Raw genomic sequence first — 19,573 nt, forward strand, 5'->3', positions numbered from 1 at the left:
CGAGGAGACACCGAGGCGCGAGGGGGAAGAGCTGGGCTGGGCCGGGAACCGAGCCCAGGTTCGCGGGCGCCCGAGCTTGGCGGAGGAAGTGGGGGCTCGGGAGCCCGGCTCTGGGGCGCAGGTAGGGAGGCTGCATCCCAGCCCTGGGTGATGGAGATAGAGCGAAAAGTTTGGGCGCCGCGCTCGGCAAGTGCCGGAGAAGTGGAGGCGAGCTCCCGAGCGTCCAGGCAGCTGCAGGCTGGGACACTCTCAGTCCCAGCTTGGAGCAGCCACACCGTCGCCCGGAGGCTAGGGTGCAACCCTCTCAACCCCCACCAGGACAGGGTGCCCAGGGGTCCCGAGGACTGGTTTTGCCCAGGGCCGGGCCGCGACCTGCTTTCCGAGGCCGGGGGCGGGCTGCAGCTCGCAGGGTATTCGGCGGTCCCTCCCCTCCCCCAACCGGAGCTGAACTCGGAGCCCAGGCCGGTCCCTGCTCTCCGCCCGCCCCGGGCCCGGCGGCGCCACCGCCGCCACCGCCTCCCCGCGGAGTGACGCGCCCTGTAGCCAACCCGGGCGGCCGGGGGGGCAGGCTCGGGAGGGGTCCTGGGCGGAGCTGGGCCGCCCCCTTATCCCACGGGCTTGGGGGCCGCTTCTCCCGAAAACTTCAGCCCTAATTGTCCTGGGAATGTCCGAGGTAGAGAAAGGGAGCGAAGGAGCAAGCGAGAGGCAGGAGAATCGGGAGCCTTTGAGCGGGGGTGGGGGTGGCGGGAGACCTGCTCCCCGGAAAAAGATCCCCAAACCCATCACGTTCCCAAACCTTTCCTCGATCCTCTTCTCCGCGCCCCCGCGAGCCCGGGATCCATGGGATGGAGAACTCGGGGCGAAGGAGCGCCAAGCCAGGCGGCGAGAGGGAGGGAGGCCGGGCCGCGGGCGGGAGGCGGACCGGCGTGGGGCCGGCTCTTCCCCACTCGCTTATTTTTTTTATGGAGGTGGGAGTGGGCTGCTTTCTGGTGGCTCTTAAACGAAGAAACACTCACGAAACGGGCCGCCCTCCCCCCCAGTCCCGCCACGGGACTCCCTCCCCCAGCGGGCCAGCGCGCCGTGCGCCGGAGTTGGGAAGTTCGCTGAGCGCCCGCAGCCTCGGTTCCCAGCCTCCGCCTCCCGGCCCCACCCCCACCGGAGCGGCTTAATTCCGGGGAGGGCATGCTAATTTGGGTCGGCCCAGCCCGGAATGGGGGGGGCCGGGCGAGGGCGGGAGGACGGGAGGGGGCGCCGGGCCCCGGCGCCCGGCGCGCAGTGGCGAGGAGGCAGGCCCCCGGCGGCCGGGCCGCGGAGTCCCGGGCGGTGGCGAAGAGGGTTAACCCAGTCTCGGGCGGCGCGGCGTGCAGAGCCAGCCCCGCGGCCGGCTTATTGGGCCAGCGCTCGGAGAGACAGGGGTCTGCAGCAAATCACGAACTAATTGATTAAGGCGAGCGGGTTTGAATAGCGCTGGCCCGGTGCCAATCGCCTTTCAAAGAGCCCCTCTATGATTAATCGCAATGCATTATTGATAATCATAATTATAGCAGGACACATGCGCGCTGCGCCCGGGGCCGGGGAGCCGGGGAGGGGGCGGGCGGGCCGGCGGGCGGGGGGAGCCGCCGCCGCCGCAGCCGCTCGATTTCCGTAATTTTGAGAAGATTTTTTTTTAGTAATTTTTTATTCTGCCCCAGCTGATGTTTGAGCCAGCATGTCGCGGAGGAAGCAAGCGAAGCCTCAACATTTCCAATCCGACCCTGAAGTGGCCTCGCTCCCCCGGCGAGATGGTGAGTGCTCCGGCCCGCGCCGCGGACACACTCACACGCACTCGCACTCACACTCACGCACACTCGGTCCCACGCACACGCCGGCTGGCCCCCGCGCCCCCGGCCCGCCGCCGCCCCCGCGTCCCCGCGCCTTGTAGCCTCGGCATTTTTTTTCTTTTTCTTTCTCATTTTCAATTTGCCTTTGCTTGGCTTCCCCCCTGCCCCGGGGAAAGCAAACACTCCTCCCCGCAGGATCTTTCCGGAGTTGTTGTGTTCTCCTGTTGGGAGGAGGGAGAGCATGCCGGCCTTTCTCCTCCGTCCCGGCTTTTCCGGGGCGAGGAGCCCGGGAGGCGCTCCAGCTGCAGCCGGGGCCTCGGCGTCCGGCGGGGCTCGGGTGCGGGGAGAGGCTGTCGGCGCCCGCCGCCCGGGGCCCCCGCTCTCTCCGTGCCGCGCCCGGGCCCCACGGCTGTCCGCCGCCGCCCCTGGCCCTTCTGCTAGCGGGGAGGAAGTTTACTTGGTGCTCGGGGCTGAACTCCGAGCTTGCGGGGAGCTCCCTGCACCGCCCCCCCAGCTCAAACTCCACTTCGGCCCGCGCCGCGGAATGGAGTGGCTTTGGGGTGCAAAGCTGCCAGAAGGTGGGACCTGTGTCTGGGCGCCCCGCGCCTGACGCGCTGGGGTCGCGGCTGGGGTGGAGGTTGCTTTTTGCTGCTGGTTACTCCCAAAACAGAGCGAAGGCGGACGGGGAAGGTGTCGGGGTTCGGCTACCCAAGTTTATGCTGGCTTCTTTTCTCCTAACACGTGCACCCCCGCCCCCAAGGAATCTTTAGACTCGGCTTGCGCCGGCTGGGAACCTCGCACTTGCAGATGGGTCGGGGAGGGAGTCGGGAGGGTGACTTTTCAGGGTTGGGGCTATCCAGCCGGAGGAGAACCCCCTGAAACCGAGGCACTCGCTTTCTCCGGTGGAGGCGCCCACTGCGGGACCCCGAAGGGAGTGGACAAGCCCAGAAGAAAGTTTGTGTTCGGGACCTACGGCCCAGAGTGGGAGAGGTCCGGGCAGGGAATATGGGGTACGGAGGGAGGACATCTCGAATCCGTCCTTGTTCCTAACGTGTTTCATTTTAGGAGCCTCACGGCTCCTAGGCCCGAAGCCCGAGGCGATGGAACGGCGCCCGGGCTCGGTTCCCCGGCTCATCCCGGCACGGTGTTCGCTTCCCGGCTGCCAGAAGGACGAATGGCAACCCCGACTGGGGTTCCACGCCTCGGGATGCCTCCCAGGATGCTCGCGTTTACTGGGCAGTATTTTGGGGCATTGGGGAGGGAGCTGGACCCCGACGGGGCTCAGAAGCGCGACCCTAGATCGGCATCTCTGCACCAGACTCCGAGGCCGGCCGGGCCCCAGTGTCCGGAGGATCCTTCCCCAGAGGCCTGCCTCTCGGTGGAGCTGGGACGCAGGGGCCGGCGCAGAACCCAGACAGCGAAGCGAAGGGATCCCTACTCCCTTTACCCCACTGTAGGGGAAGGAGATGCCTGGCGTGGGGGGTGTAAGAGATGAAGGGCCCTGAGACCGATTCAGGAAATTGTTTACGATATTTGCCCCCCAAGTTCCTTCTCAAAGCTTTTCAAGCCTTACCGAGAGCCTCTGCAATTTCTCAGCCCGCTGAGAAGAGCCACCGTGAACCCCGCTTTCCACTCCTAGACAAAACCGGGTACGCGGGGTAAATCGAGGTGAAATGAACCCAGGCCGTTGCGACTACTGCGAGTATTTTTCCGGGTATTATCAGCTGGTTTCTTCTGCTTCTCGCCCCCACACCCATCTTGCCTGAAGTTTCTGGTGAGCCCTTCCGCACCAAAATACTGTCATCGTGCACAATTTGTATACGGAAAAACCAAACGGGAGAAAAGAGATTGATTTTTTTCTTTTTGGTGAATGTGTACTAATTTTATTCGCTTTGCAAAAAAAAAAAAAAAAAAAGAAGTCCCGGGCTGCGCGGAGAAACGAGGCTTGCTAGATCTTTGCCTTTCCTCTCTGGCCTCCTGAATCAGGAATTTTTAATAGTTAAGGCTTCTCATAAAGGAATAGCATAAAAGCGGTTCACTGCCTCTTACCATTATTATTTATTAGTACTATTATTTTTTTAGTTTATTTGAGCTTTGAGGTAAGTTAATTAAGTAACCGAAGTTTCCTTTCTTTTTCTGTTTTCCTTCCTTTTAATTTCATTCTCTTTCTTTTGCCTTCTCTTTTCATCCCTAAAAGCTAGTTCATTGTCCTGTGAGGTAGTAAACTGTTAGGGGCACCGTAGGAAACACTTTCCTCCCCACCCCCTGCTCTCACCTCTCCCCACACCCTCCTCTCTTTCTTCAGTAGTAATGATTTAGGTTATGACTGTTTTTACATGGTTGAACAATAAGTTTGGGAGAAGTTGCCTAGAGGGTAGATTTTGTAATAGGGTTACAGGATTCAGTGTGGTGTAATAAAGTAGCTGTTGTTGTTGGGTGCTGTGAAGTCTGATTTTCGACTCAGAGCGACCCCGTGTGACAGAGTAAAACTGCCCCGAAGGGTTTTCTAGCCTGTAATCTTTACTGGGGAAATCGCCAGGTCTTTCTCCGCAGAGCTTCTGTGGCTGTGTGGGTTCGAACAGCTAACGTTTCCGTTTGCAGCCATTACACCACCGGGGCTCATTTTGTTGCAGAAATACTGGTACACAACTAATCCTTCCCAGTGCCAGATTTACAGGAGGGCCTTTTTTTCTCTTCCACATCCCAGCCCTTTTTATTTGGGAATATTTGTGGGATAAATGGAATTGAGAGTTCATGACATAACTCCAAGATGCCTTTAAAAAGTCACCTTTTTTGCCTTGAATTCAGCCACCGCCCCACATCGACACATCTCAAGGAGTGTTTTCTGGTTTGTCTTTTTCTAATATATATAAAGGTTCTTGAATTTTCAAACAGTTTCAACGAAAAGCCTGTTTAAACAGTTTGGCTATTTTTTTTTTTTTTCCCTATGTCTGGAGATGGCCTTAAAATACGACAGTGAAGTTAAACATACGGAATTAAATCTGGTTGATGCTCTTTGCATCTGCCAGCACCTCAAATTGGGTGACTTTTACCTAGAATGGGATCTGGAAAAGTTTGTAGACCTCAGTAACAGAAGCCTTGGAGGAACTGGTGCGCTGTGGTTGTTCATGTATGTTTGTGTGTGTTTGAGTGTTTGTGTGCCTTCCAAAAAACTCAAGCCATGCTGAACGGCCACACCGATAACTTCATCGCAACAGGTTCAAGAAAACAAGATTGTCTGGTCAATCTTATGATGTTGATATTCTAATCCTATTTCAGTGCAGCTGTAATCCCAAAAATGCCCCAAAATAAACTTGGAGATTTTTCTGAAACCAGAATTATGGCAAATATGACTTGTCTCCTAAATGATATTCAACAAGTCTCAAATTATTCATAGAAAAATGACTGCCATTGGGAAGATTGTATACCCAGATAAGTAATTTTGAGGAAAAGGGATGGTGAATGATTTAGTGTTTTTATATGTCTGCTCTCTACTAGGGATTTGGATTTCAGTGCTTTGTATGGGTGTATGTTGGGGTTTTCTTCCTTTGGTGGTGTTTTGAAGATTCCTGGCCTATCCAGACTCCGTTCATTTATTAAGAAAGTATTTTGGTGCTTAGCTTTTTCAAGGAAAAGATCATATTGGAAGAAAAATAAGAACATCATGAATTGCAGATAAAACATTGACTTTGTCATATAAAGAATCATAAAAATTCTTCTTATTTATATTAATAATGAAATTCTATTATTTATCAAAGTAATTTACTCATTGTGAGCGGCTTAATGGCAACACATTGATTTCTGGGCCCAAAAGGTTAGAGAGAACTACAATTAATTGCTTTTTTTGAAAAACCGACACCTGCAAGATAAGGCTGTCAGAAAGAATTCATGTGTAAGCAGGCCTATTTTAAGTTTGTGGCATAATGGAAGATTCTGGATGAGAAAATGTGAAATGTTTTGGGGGATTTGCTTCGGGCTGCTCATACTTCCTTGAAATGTCGAAAACAAACAAACAAACCAGCCAAGTCTAGCTGGGCAAGAGATAGAGAGCCTAAGAGTGAATTTGTGAGACTGAACGTTTTGTGTTTTATTTTACATCAACTTTCTCCTATGATTTATGAACACAAATGCCAATTTATAGTTATTCTTTGGGGGCTTCATCTTGCTTCTTTCAACTTTACCAGCCAAAGTCCTTTAGAAGGCAGAAACCCATGTTTTTAACGTGGAGAGCTTCCTGGGAACCTGGCGAAGAAACAGGGAGACCAATAGTTTGTTGTTGTTGTTGTTTTCTGAGATTGTTAAAAGCCAAGCTCTGTGTACCAAACAGAACAAATTCCTTCTACAGCCTCAGCTAGGTTTTCCTCGGACATACTGGTGCGGCTAGCTAGCCACATCTTCCAAACTCAGGGCTAGTTTAACAGAGGAGATAGATGGTGGATTAACATAGGAACCGACACCCCTCCCCTACAAAAGAAAAAAAAAAAAGGTTTGTGTGGCAAGCTTTAGAAAACTTAGATGTGTTGAGCTGTTTTAACCTTTGCTAGCCTCCTTCTCTGCAAAGGTGACAAGGTCCAGATCATACTAGGTCCTTCAGTATCTTCCCAGTGACCCCCAAATTGAGACTTGCTAGTCACTTAGCAGGAAGGTAGTAGTTTATTTTAGTTTTCACCTTATCAGCTTGGCTTCTTTTCCTAACCTTATTCCCCTGTCACCCTCAGATGCCAGACCCCCAAAGGGGAAGATTGACAGGTAGTTCTCATAGCTCAGTTTTACCCTCAAACAACAGGGATTTAGTTTCTGTGCCTTTGCCAATGTTTATGTAGTCAGAGTTTAGCTCTCGCCTTAAGCAGTCTCTCTTTTACGCGTCACTGGAATGGGAAAGCCACAAAGAAGTTTTTGAACAAACCCTTGCAACTGGAACCCCATCTAGTGTTCAGTTTGATTCATCCAGGGGAAGACATTTTCCCCCCTTTCATTTCTCGTGTACATTTAGGCCAGCTGGGATTACTATTTTCAAAGCAGTGTCTTGTCCGGGTTATTATTTTTTCAGAGATCTCCCTTGTATCCTTCCACTCGTGAACACACTAATCCTGTTCGGAATGCTGAGCGAACTTGAAGGTGCCAGCACATTTGTCATTTGATTACGTATCACATCAGACGAAACTTTAGACACGACAGGAAATGTGCACAGCATATGTTGCAGTGTTTAAAATGTCTTGGGAATCTTAAGTTGGGCATCCAGACTCAGGCTTTTACCAGGTCTGTGCATTAAAAAAAAAAAAAAAAGATAACAGATCAGTCCATCAAGAAAGTTCGTGGTAGCCTTTCCAAGCAGGTCTGCAGAAAGGAACAGCCTATTGAAAGGGTGACCTCCAAACTCAAAATTGTGAAGGGTTCTATTAAAAAACGTTAATGCAATCTTAAGGTAATGAGAAGTACAGCGAAGTATCTTTCTGAGGAACTCCAAAAAAGAAAACACTAAATATGGCAGAGTAGGTTTGGTTTGGTTTTGTTTTCCTTTCTTGGCTAGCTAAACCCTTCTGTGTGGGGCATAAGTTGTATTTTTATTTTCTCAGCAGACAAAGGTGCTGGAAGACTTCAATTTTCTGTTTCCTCTTCTGCCATGTTCCGTTCAGAGCATGAGAAAGTGACAAATTTGATTTGGGCATCAAGTACCCAAAGAGGAACGAAAACATCTGGGATTTTGGTATAAATTGGGTAGAGCTAGAAGACCATTCTCCCCCCTGCAAAGACACAAAAAATGTAAAATACCTTTTTTGTGTATAGATACTTAGAAAACCATTGTTTCTTCAATTTTCCTATCTGACCAGGATTACAAAATTAATTTGCATGCAAAATCCATTGGAAAGGAACTGGAATGTTTTTTTTCACCCTAGCACAAGGGAAGCAAGGCAACAGTATTTACTATAATGGGGTCACCAGTTGCAATCCTGCATAACAGATTACTGAGCTAGATACAAAATAGGAGGCTAGTGGGGGGCCATAGTTGTTGGGTGTTTTTTGTTTTTGTTTTCTTTTTTTGCATCTTAATACAACTTAAAATCTTCTCTTTGCAAAGCTAAAGATTTGGAAGCAGTCCTGATGTTTGGCCTTCTTTTTGCAAAGCTGCGCCATTGGAATTCTGTTCTGAAGGCAGATAGATTTAAAGTTAAGAACTATTACAATGTAGCGACACCTGCTTTTGAAATAAATCAAAATAGATACCAGCATTTTTTTTTTCCTGGAGTTCATAAACATCAGGAAATTAAATTAGTTGACTCTACAGTGAGATCAAATGTCAGCTTCTTAAAATGTTGTGAAAATCGAAGCTAAAATATGGGCAGCTTTTTAACACAGTCTCTTAGAAGCAAGCAGGCTTTTTTTTTTTTTTTTTGAAGTGTCTACATTTTCTGTCCAGTTAGCACAATCCTAAATGTAAAAATGTTCAGGGTGAAAAACTTGAAAAATCTCAAGTGAGGCGTGAGGCCGCAAAATGCAGAATTCAAGCACAGGAAAGCAAAATGCAGAATTCAAGCACAGGAAAGCAGTCATCGACCAAAACCTGTAAAGTAACCTTCCTCTTATTTTCTCTATATTATGAGAATATCAGATGTTTGCAAGTTAGAAAGAATTAAAATGCCCTTTAATCGTGAGCACAGATGTGCTAAATATTTGAAGCAACTACATTGTAATGTGTACAATTGATGAAGTCAGTTTTCTGATTTCCCTTGCTAGTTATTTAGTTCTGAATCTGTCATTATTTGTCTAAGCCCAGCTGACCAAGCAAAACTGTGTTTTAAAGTGGCTTTATGTTTTGATAAATGTGAGCTGGTTGAAAAGTATTTTCCAGTGAATGCAGAGCTTAATAGAACATGCTGACATAATAGTTTTAATGCATTTTGTTGAAAATGTGTGAACAAACAGAATAGCTTTTGTTCCTTCATAATTGGCTGTAAAAGTAGATGGAAACATAACCATTACATATGGAAATGTGCAAAGAGAAAGAAATAACATTTCTGTTGAATATATTAGGAATTGCATTTCCCAGTTTAAAATAAGCATCTGAAATGGATGCATCACTTAAAATTGGTTGTCAAAATAAGCAGCTTTCAACAGAATTTTTGTCACATTATTTTTGTCCCAGGTTAAGCAACATAACTTGAGCGAATTTCCTCTAATATTTTGTTTATATGATTTTAAGGCAGGGAGAGAGACGGAAAGGGTTTAAAACAGTACCTTGGATGTACACGGGAATCTGATGGCAACTGGGATGATTAAACATTAAATGAAAACTGAATCATTATTGGTATTTTCAGCTGCAACTACGATTTGTCTGATGATGTTAGTGCATTTTGCATCATACCCTTGTAGAGATTAAAACATGGGTATTAGCAAAGCTAGCTTGTTAAGTATAACTTCACCACACTCCCAATGAATAAAGCCTGCATGCATTTGGCATACTTTGTCAGGGGTCCTAGTCACCTCCGCCATCATCGCTCAAGGCAAACGGAGTTAAGGAATTTTCAGAAGTTAGTATTCAGGTATTAATTATATTTTCTGGACTGCAAAGTCTCTCAAGCTTTTCTGATATTTACTACGCAAAGGCAAATGGCTGGCTCATCTGAGTTGACTCTAAGTTTACAGAAAAGCAGCATTTGGATTTTGCATGGATTCATATCTGCAATTCCTTTTTTTTTTTTTCCCCCTGCAAGTTTTCTGGGAGATGCAATTTGGAAGTCATGGAAACTATCTATTATCTGATTCAGTTCTGCAAAAAAAAAAAAAAAAAACCATGCAGGGAGGTAATCCTTGAATTAAACAGTTTTTGTTTTTTTTTTTTTTCCACAGCCTTCGGAGATGACCACACACCATTTGTACGACAGAAGTTGGTGTTCCCCATGCTGAGCGAACAATGGGACACCATCCTGTCTTTGAATAGCGTGTTAGCCTGAAGCTGGAGATTTTTATGTTTAATTTACAAATGGATCTTAGTGAGAAGAAATCTGAGCAACCAGTGGAAACAAACATGAAATAAAGGGATTTTTTTATAATGAAAGGTTCAGGACAATCTGTTAAACAATTGATAACAGTTAAGAGCAAACTGTTTTTAAAGGCATTCAGACAAGGAGAATGGCTAAAGTATTTCCAGAACTCTTAAACCAAGACTGATTTCTTAGGGGATGGGAGCGCTCCCTCGGAACTGTGCAACCTCCTTAAATTGATGTTTAATCAGAAGTGTAAATCTTGTGCCAGTTTTTATAGATACAAAGAGCACTTTTGATGAAATATTTTAGAGGCATAATGTTGCCATTTGGAGCATATTGGCATATATTCCTTGATTAGTGGAATGGTAGCCTGGGTTGCATTCTTTAATTTTAAAAATAAACATGCCACGGGGTGATATATAGGTGCCAGGCCAGCCTTGTAAGGGATTATGGTCATTGTGTTTCTCTTCATTGTGTGTGTGTTCCTTTTCGTTTTGTATTCAGCTGGGTCTGGAGGGGCAGCCTTGGAGGATTTGGTACTGACGTGTGTTTGTCAAGGCTCAGACTCCGCTCAGGTTCTAGGTAGGGGCTGGAGGTGGTTTCCAAGTTGTCAGACTACAGCTTGGTGATGTGCGTTTTATTTCCCCCCCTTGTCAACAACTGATTGGAACCTGAATGACTACAAATTAGTTTAGTGACAGAACAAACTGTCACAGATCTCTCTGAACCCCTTGAAAATGAGTAAGGTTGACAGAAACTCGGGGGCCTAATGAGTCCTCAGAATGGTTGCTGGACACTCTCTGGACAAGTCGACAATAAGGTGTATAAAATATTGGAAATCGATATTTTGCTATGGAATCTCATTATGCACCAATGTCTTCAGTTCATAGTATTTTATATTTCGATGGATACTCTGAAGGCCAGGACTCTCCAAGATACCAGATTGATAGAAATTCCGCCCACTCCTCAAAAATTAATTATGAACATCTTGGGTAATATTGATTGGTTTTCAGGGGCTACAATTTTGAGTTTCGCAGGTAGAAAATAATCAAGGAACTTTTTTTTTTTTAAGTCATAGATGACTCTGTTCAGGCTTCCTCTCTAATCTTATGCCTTTTGATGTTTGTAGGAGACACGGAGAAGGGTCAACCAAATCGAACCACTAAGAACAAGGACGCCCATGTCTGTGGCAGGTGCTGTGCTGAGTTCTTTGAATTATCAGATCTTCTGCTGCACAAGAAGAACTGTACTAAAAATCAATTAGTTTTAATCGTAAATGAGAGCCCTGCTTCCCCTCCCGAAAGCTTCTCCCCCAGCCCTCCTTCCGATAATCCTGATGAACAAATGAATGACACGAGTAACAAAACAGATCAAGTAGACTGCAGTGACCTTTCAGAACACAACGGGCTTGACAGGGAAGAGTCCATGGAGGTGGAGGCCCCAGTGGCTCCCAAAAGCGACAGCAGTGCTTCAAGCAGCAACCACAGCAGTACCACCCCAAGCTGCAACAGCAGCTCGTCCACAGGTACCTCAGCGATCACAACCTCTCTACCTCAACTCGGGGACCTGACAACACTGGGCAACTTCTCCGTGATCAACAGCAACGTCATCATTGAGAACCTGCAGAGCACCAAGGTGGCGGTGGCCCAGTTCTCCCAGGAAGCGAGGTGCAGTGGGGCCTCCGGAGGCAAGCTGGCTGTCCCAGCCCTCATGGAGCAGCTCTTAGCCCTACAGCAGCAGCAGATCCACCAGCTGCAGCTGATCGAACAGATTCGTCACCAAATATTGCTGTTGGCTTCTCAGAACGCAGACTTGCCAACATCTTCTAGTCCTGCTCAAGGTACTTTACGAACATCTGCCAACCCCTTGTCCACGCTAAGTTCCCATTTATCTCAGCAGCTGGCGGCAGCAGCTGGATTAGCACAGAGCCTAGCGAGCCAATCTGCCAGCATCAGTGGAATGAAACAGCTACCCCCAATCCAGCTACCTCAGGGCAGTTCTGGCAACACCATCATTCCATCTAACAGTAGCTCTTCTCCCAATATGAACATCTTGGCGGCAGCAGTGACCACCCCTGCCTCAGAAAAAGCGGCTTCAAGTGCTGGGGCCTCCCATGTCAGCAACCCAGCAGTCTCATCCTCACCAGCTTTTGCAATAAGCAGTTTATTAAGTCCTGCATCTAATCCACTTCTACCTCAGCCGGCCCCTGCTAACTCGGTTTTCCCCAGCCCTTTGCCCAACGTTGGAACAACTGCAGAGGATTTAAACTCCTTGTCGGCCTTGGCCCAGCAACGAAAAAGCAAGCCACCAAACGTCGCTGCCTTCGAAGCGAAAAGTACTTCGGATGAGGCATTCTTCAAACACAAGTGCAGGTTCTGCGCGAAGGTCTTTGGGAGTGACAGTGCCTTGCAGATCCACTTGCGTTCTCATACTGGAGAAAGGCCGTTCAAATGCAACATCTGCGGGAACAGGTTCTCCACGAAGGGAAACCTAAAAGTCCACTTTCAGCGCCACAAAGAGAAATACCCTCATATCCAGATGAACCCATATCCTGTGCCTGAGCATTTGGACAATATTCCCACAAGTACCGGGATTCCATATGGCATGTCCATCCCCCCTGAGAAGCCAGTCACCAGCTGGCTAGACACCAAACCAGTCCTGCCCACTCTGACCACTTCGGTTGGCCTGCCGCTGCCCCCAACCCTCCCAAGCCTCGCGCCCTTCATCAAGACGGAAGAGCCAGCCCCCATCCCCATCAGCCATTCTGCCGCCAGCCCGCCAGGCTCAGTCAAAAGTGACTCCGGGGCCCCGGAACCGGCCGCGAGAAACCCGGGTGGGCTTCCTGAGGAAGCTGAAGGGACCACTTTGCCACCCTGCAGCGGCAAAACTGAAGAAAGCCGGGTGGCCACCACTCTGGTCCCGATGGCAAGCACCGGCTCCCTGAGCTCCCCAGCTGGGGACTCCGGCCCGGGCGGTGCCGCCACGTCCACCAACCCACTATTGCCACTCATGTCAGAGCAGTTCAAGGCTAAGTTTCCTTTCGGGGGACTGTTGGATGCGACCCAGGCATCAGAAACGTCCAAGCTGCAGCAACTGGTAGAGAACATTGACAAGAAGGCAACTGACCCCAACGAGTGCATCATCTGCCACCGAGTTCTCAGTTGTCAGAGCGCCTTAAAAATGCACTACCGGACGCACACTGGGGAGAGGCCTTTTAAGTGTAAGATCTGCGGCCGGGCTTTCACCACGAAAGGGAATCTTAAAACTCACTACAGCGTCCACCGGGCTATGCCCCCGCTCCGAGTCCAGCATTCCTGCCCCATCTGCCAGAAGAAGTTCACAAATGCAGTGGTCCTGCAACAACACATCAGAATGCATATGGGGGGTCAGATCCCCAACACCCCTGTCACTGATAGCTACCCCGAGTCCATGGAGTCTGACACGGGCTCCTTTGATGAGAAAAATTTTGATGACCTCGACAACTTCTCTGATGAAAACATGGAAGATTGTCCTGAGGGCAGCATCCCCGATACGCCCAAGTCTGCGGATGCTTCCCAAGACAGCTTGTCTTCTTCGCCTTTGCCCCTAGAAATGTCAAGCATTGCTGCTTTGGAAAACCAGATGAAGATGATCAACGCCGGCCTGGCGGAGCAGCTGCAGGCCAGCCTGAAGTCGGTGGAGAATGGGTCTGTAGAGGGGGACGTCCTGACCAACGACTCGTCCTCGGTGGGTGGTGATGTGGAGAGCCAGAGTGCTGGCAGCCCAGCCATCTCAGAGTCTACCTCTTCCATGCAGGCTCTGTCCCCATCCAACAGCACCCAGGAGCTCCACAAGTCACCCAGCTTCGAGGAGAAGTCTCAGAGAGCATTACCAAGCGAGTTTGCCAATGGCTTGTCTCCCACCCCAGTGAATGGTGGGGCTTTGGATTTGACCTCTAGTCACGCAGAGAAAATCATCAAAGAAGATTCTCTGGGAATCCTCTTCCCTTTCAGAGACCGGGGTAAATTTAAAAACACTGCTTGTGACATTTGCGGCAAAACCTTTGCTTGTCAGAGTGCCTTGGACATTCACTACAGAAGTCATACCAAAGAGAGACCATTTATTTGCACAGTTTGCAATCGTGGCTTTTCCACAAAGGGTAATTTGAAGCAGCACATGTTGACACATCAGATGCGAGATCTACCATCACAGCTCTTTGAGCCCAGTTCCAACCTTGGCTCCAATCAGAACTCCACAGTGATTCCCGCCAACTCGTTGTCATCGCTCATCAAGACAGAGGTCAACGGCTTTGTGCACGTTTCTCCTCAGGACAGCAAGGACACCTCCACTGGTCACATCCCTTCTGGGCCTCTGTCATCCTCTGCCACGTCCCCAGTTCTGCTCCCAGCTCTACCCAGGAGAACTCCCAAACAGCACTACTGCAGCACCTGTGGCAAAACGTTCTCGTCCTCGAGTGCCCTGCAGATCCACGAGAGAACTCACACTGGAGAGAAGCCCTTTGCTTGCACTATTTGCGGAAGAGCCTTCACGACAAAAGGCAATCTTAAGGTACCTCACTCCATCTGCACCTCACCCCCATCACCCCTCTTTCTTTCTCACTGCCCCTCCTGATGGGTAATGCACGCCCTGAGTGTCACCATGTCCCAGCTATTCAGGGAGCGAGTGCCCACGAGGGAACCTGCTGCATGGGGGCTGACACTGGAGAGATGTGGGTGCCTGTGAGCATCAGGACTGTGGCAGGGATGAGGGCACGTTGCAGCTTGCTGGATGTCACAGTGCATTGAATAATTCCGTACGCCAGCGAAGCAGTGGTCTATCTCTCCTGTCTCGCTAAGTGCACCAAATGAATTGCTTTACCTACCAAATAAGACAGCCCGGCGTTGCCATGGGGTATTGATTAAAGACCTCCATGTGGCCTGTATGTTGCCCGTATCACTTAATAATTACGGTGCTCTTTGGTGCGTGCATCCATTTTTCATAAACTGTGCAGTCCAGCATGGCTTGTTTCTCTAAAAACAATAACATCACTGCGTGCCTAATGGGTATTATGATAATTGATTATACAACACTTCCTACTGATATGTGTTGGAAATAGAGCAAATATGCTTAAGTTCTGCAGCAACAGTTGAGCGCTCTTACTGTGTACATTTTTCTGTTGACAAGAGTATTTCTCTAGAGATTGCGGCCAGTAATTCGAGATGAATAATTACTCTCTGGCTTTTCTCACCATACCCCCGGGCCCTCCCATGGGCAATCAGTGAGGGGTACTCTCTTTCCATCTGAAAAGGACATTTATAGGTTAAAGGGTGTCAGATACAATACTTAACCATTTCAATGAGAGTGGACATAACAATTCTAACCCTGAAAGGAGCTATCTGCTACTGACTGGCTTGCTTGAGGCCATTATAAGCTAAATACAGGTAATGAAAACAGAGTAAGTAAGGCATCTTTGGCCGGGAAGAGGAAAGGAAGCCCAGGGCTGCAGAGAGCCAGCGCATTTTACTAGCCCATGAGAGTGGATGGTTCCCGTTACCTCTTCCACTGTCTGTCACGTAATCAGAACAGACATTTAGGCCACTTGCTTTGTCGAGTGTTGGGATATGAGTTGAGACGGATTCAACTATTAAGCTTCTCCCTCCCTCTGCCCCTGCCCCCTTTTCTTTTCCCTCTCTCTCTCTCTCTCTTTCTCCCTGTGCCTCAGGTACACATGGGCACTCACATGTGGAATAGCACCCCTGCGCGGCGGGGCCGGCGGCTCTCTGTGGATGGCCCCATGACATTTCTAGGAGGCAATCCCGTCAAGTTCCCAGAAATGTTCCAGAAGGATTTGGCGGCAAGGTCAGGAAGCGGGGATCCTTCCAGTTTCTGGAATCAGTACGCAGCAGCGCTCTCCAACGGGCTGGCGATGAAGGCCAACGAGATCTCCGTCATTCAGAATGGTGGCATCCCTCCAATTCCTGGAAGCCTTGGCAGCGGCAGCAGCTCACCTCTTAGTGGGCTGACGGGAAATCTGGAGAAGCTCCAGAACTCAGAGCCCAGCGCGCCTCTGGCCGGCCTGGAGAAAATGGCAAACAGTGAGAACAGACCCAACTTCCACTTCACCCGCTTCGTGGAGGACAGCAAAGAGATCGTCACAAGTTAAAGCAGCTTGGGCTGGAGAAAGAACATTCCTGTTCAGAACGCGACCTGTGGGGTTGCCTCCTCCTCCTGCCCCATCCCCTGCCACTGGGCCCCGAGACCTAGGAACTATAACCTTATGAAGACATTCTTTTGTACCTTGTTCAACTTCTAGAGTTCTAAGAAAGCTTATTTATTAGTGATATAACCTGGCTTTGCAAACAGAATGCAAGCATTAACTTTGGTCTTCTGTATTTTGAACTAAATACTAATTGACTAGAGTGTTGTAAACTTGCTGTAACATTTATGGCAATTGCAAGTTGTCCTGCTAGGCGGTCCTAACTGGCATTAACTTATTTTCTATATCCAGTTTAATATGAATCTGGTGTTGATGCAATGCCTCCGTGATGCATTAGATCTCTAATAAAATCTGTATATAAATGTACACTTTGATCCTGCTGGAAAATTTTATCAGCAAACACATTGTCTATCCTCTCGAAACAGAGTTCAGGAAAGGACTGAAAGAACAGACTGGTTCTCCGAAAGTTTCAGTTTTTTTTTTTTTTTTAATTCTAAAATTCGACCTGCCTTTTTTTTTTTTTTTTTGGTAGAGATTTAAACATTTCCGTTTTGAACTGCTATTTGTATTGTGCATTTTACTTGAGTCGTCCTCAATGTTAAGTTTCTGTACAGTAAAAAGCACGCAGAATTCTTTAGAGAAATACACGTGTTGTTTTGGTAGTTGAAACTGAAAAGTAACATTTTTGCCTTGTAGGTCTATTCCCGATAGGAAATGTGTGCTGGAATTTCACAATGCTGCTAAGTATAGCATCTTGAACAACCTTCAGTGGAGAAAATGTAGATGCTCTTGTATATACGATAAGAAATATCACTTTCATTAAAATGTACATATGTTCCTTACAAGGGCAAATGCTTCTTCTTGATCAAGAGAGCAGGTAGAGTGTTTGTTTATTTTGTATTAGGTATGGAAGGAAAAAAAAAAAATGGAACTGTTACGTGCACTTTCTTGGAAAGTTAAAAGGAAAGGGGGGGTCCAAGTTCTTTAACATTTAATACTTACTAACAAGAGATACTGTAATTTTACTTAAGTCATCAAATACATTTTTTTTTTTTTTTTGCAACAGATAAAGTACTTTGTCTGTGCTTTTAGAGTGCATTTCTATTTAGCCAGGCCCCTAAATGTCTTTTCACATTTCCCCGGATACCAGTAAATTGTCCATATGAGTACGTGTCTCTCTCTAAATAAGAAATTGTAAAATGTCTACCAGGCACGGGATTGCAGGGGCCTTTCGTTTTATTTTAATTGGGAAGTTCTAGATATTTTCCCAATATCCGTGACTTGTAATTTGGGTATGTATTTTATAGTTTTTCACACTCCTTCCTCCCAAGAAAAGAAATGCAAGTGGGGTGGTGGTAGTCTCTTCCAGACCAGGTAAGTTTTCTCATCCGCACACTTGTGTGGATTTAGACTTCAGCTTAATTTCAGCTCTTCAGGCTTCCTTTCACATGGTTCAGTCGCTTTAGTTTCAGGCGGCTGCTAGCAGCCTTGCTGGAGAATTCCCGATGCAGCAGGGGTTGTATAATCTGACTCTAAACTGGGCCTCCACCCAGAGAGGTCAACATGTTCCTTATTTAATTAGTCTTCTAAGGATTTAAACGCACATGCATAGTTGAAAGAAAAAGTCAACTACATTTACAGTCAACTTGAATATTCCATCATCAAAATTCAACTGAATTCTTCCTCTCTCCCTTTTGTTCTAGGGGGAAATAAGTTTTCCTCCTGAGCACTGTTTTGGGGTGAGCAAACGGACAGGATAGGAGGTGTGACTAGAGGGGTCGGCGAGTTTCTGTCAGACGGGCGGTCAGGTAAGGCAGTGGTGTTGGGCCGCTTCCCAGGAGAGGTTTCCACAGGGGCGCGGGCCATACCACCGCCAGGCGCCTCCCCTGACCCCAGTGTCATTAGACCTCCGTGCCACGGGCTGTCCCCTGGTGGGGAGATGCAGGCCCCGAGGGGGCGCCCGAAGCGCCGGCTCAGCCTCTGGGGTTCTGGCCTGGTGTTTCGAGAGGCTGACCCCAGGCCGGCCATGCGGGTGCGAAAGGGCGCCCCCACACCAGGAAAGGGCGGGGATGGGGGTTGCGCGGCGTCTTGGTGCAAAGGATCATCTTGCGGTCTCCACCCGGACATTTAGAGGGCGGTATTTCTCGGTTTCGTCTCCCACCCCGTCCGCTCTGCCCAGGGGGGAGACCCCTTTTCGCAGCGTGGGGACAAGGAGAGAAGGCCGGAAACTCCTGTTCCTTGAGGGCCCAACCAGTACACTTTCCGCGCGGAGGAGGGATCGGTGACGGTCCCATCGCGGGGCGCGGCGAGGAGAGGGGGCGCCCCAGGGTTGCGAGATTTCGGGTCCTGGCGCCCTGGGACGGGGACTGGGGCCTGGGGGAAGTTAAGGGCTGCGGGTAACTGACAAAGCGGCTTCGACAAAGCCCCCACCCCGCACACACCCGGGTCCCGCGCCTCGGGGCCCCTCCCCAAAGGGGCCCAGTGAGCTGAACCCCGGCGCCGTCTGCCGGGAAGAAGAACACGTCCAGCAGCCGGGTCCCCTCTCTCTCGTCCCCTCCAATCGCTGCAGCCCGCACCGCCCCCCCCAACTTCGGGCAGAGCCGCGCGGGGCGCCGGGTGGGGCGTGGGGTCATGGGCTGCGCCTCAGGGGCGGCGAGCCCATTCCGCGGCTGGGGCGCAGGGGTGTTGGGAGACGGGGAGCAGGGCAGCTTTTCCCTCTCCCTCTCCCCACCGGCCTCCTCCTTCTATAGTGTTTTCTGAGGGCCAGTTCAGGGGACCAGAAGTGGCTTTTCGTTTAGACAGAATTGGAGACAACAGAAGCTCTTAGGAAAAGGTCGGAGCCTCAGCGTCTGGGTCTGGGTGGCTCTCTCCCCTCCCCTTTTGCCCTTGCCAACCCATCTGTTTGTTGATCGACTATCTTTCTAATCTATGGAGCATTAGTTGCCCATTGCTCTTTGCATCCATTTCCAAAACAAGAAGTCACCCTCTGCCCCTTTCCCCTCACTGTGACAACCACACCTAGCCTTTGGGTCAGCCCAGCACAAGAGAAATGCACTTGTATTTATCAAGTAACAGCTTTAAGGCTGAGGCGGTTCATACACCGCACCTTGCCTTCCCCACCCCCACCCCGGCCCCACCACACCTCGCGCATTTGAGTTTTCTATCCCATTCTGGAACTTGAGGTGCTTGCAGGTAGTTTTGGAACCACCTTGGACCGAATGTACCAAACTGGGAGAGTTGTCACTGCGAGGAATGGTGAGGCTAAATTTACAAAATTTTTGAGTTGAACATACTCATATCGGTGACGTTTTTGCCCCCAGTTCTTTTCTTTTTTAATGTAAATCGTAAAAGAACAGAGAATAATGTAGAACCCCCTTGTGCCCAGCACTAAAAATTAACAAATATTAGCAGCTTGTTTTCCCGGTTTTTAGTAACTCTACTTTTTTTGTTCCTCGCTCTCTCTCACTGTGTCCTTGTCATTCTCTCATCGTCATTCCATCTCTTCTTGTATCTTTCCTTCCCATCTTCCTTTGTGGTCTTTTTTCTCACCGCTCTTCTTTCTGGAAAATACT

General features: G+C 48.9%; 1 protein-coding gene across 1 annotated transcript; it reads left to right on the forward strand.

The window, feature by feature from the left end:
- The first annotated feature begins 1,653 nt into the window (after nt 1–1,653).
- SALL1 (spalt like transcription factor 1) lies at nt 1,654–17,167 on the forward strand. Its single transcript, XM_064274047.1, has 3 exons — nt 1,654–1,784; nt 10,935–14,353; nt 15,507–17,167. Exons 1-3 carry the CDS (start codon nt 1,709–1,711, stop codon nt 15,945–15,947), a joined length of 3,936 nt encoding a protein of 1,311 aa, XP_064130117.1. The 5' UTR covers nt 1,654–1,708; the 3' UTR covers nt 15,948–17,167.
- Nucleotides 17,168–19,573: the final 2,406 nt, after the last annotated feature.

Source organism: Loxodonta africana, chromosome 21 (assembly GCF_030014295.1).
Source record: "Loxodonta africana isolate mLoxAfr1 chromosome 21, mLoxAfr1.hap2, whole genome shotgun sequence".
Classification (NCBI taxonomy): domain Eukaryota; kingdom Metazoa; phylum Chordata; class Mammalia; order Proboscidea; family Elephantidae; genus Loxodonta; species Loxodonta africana.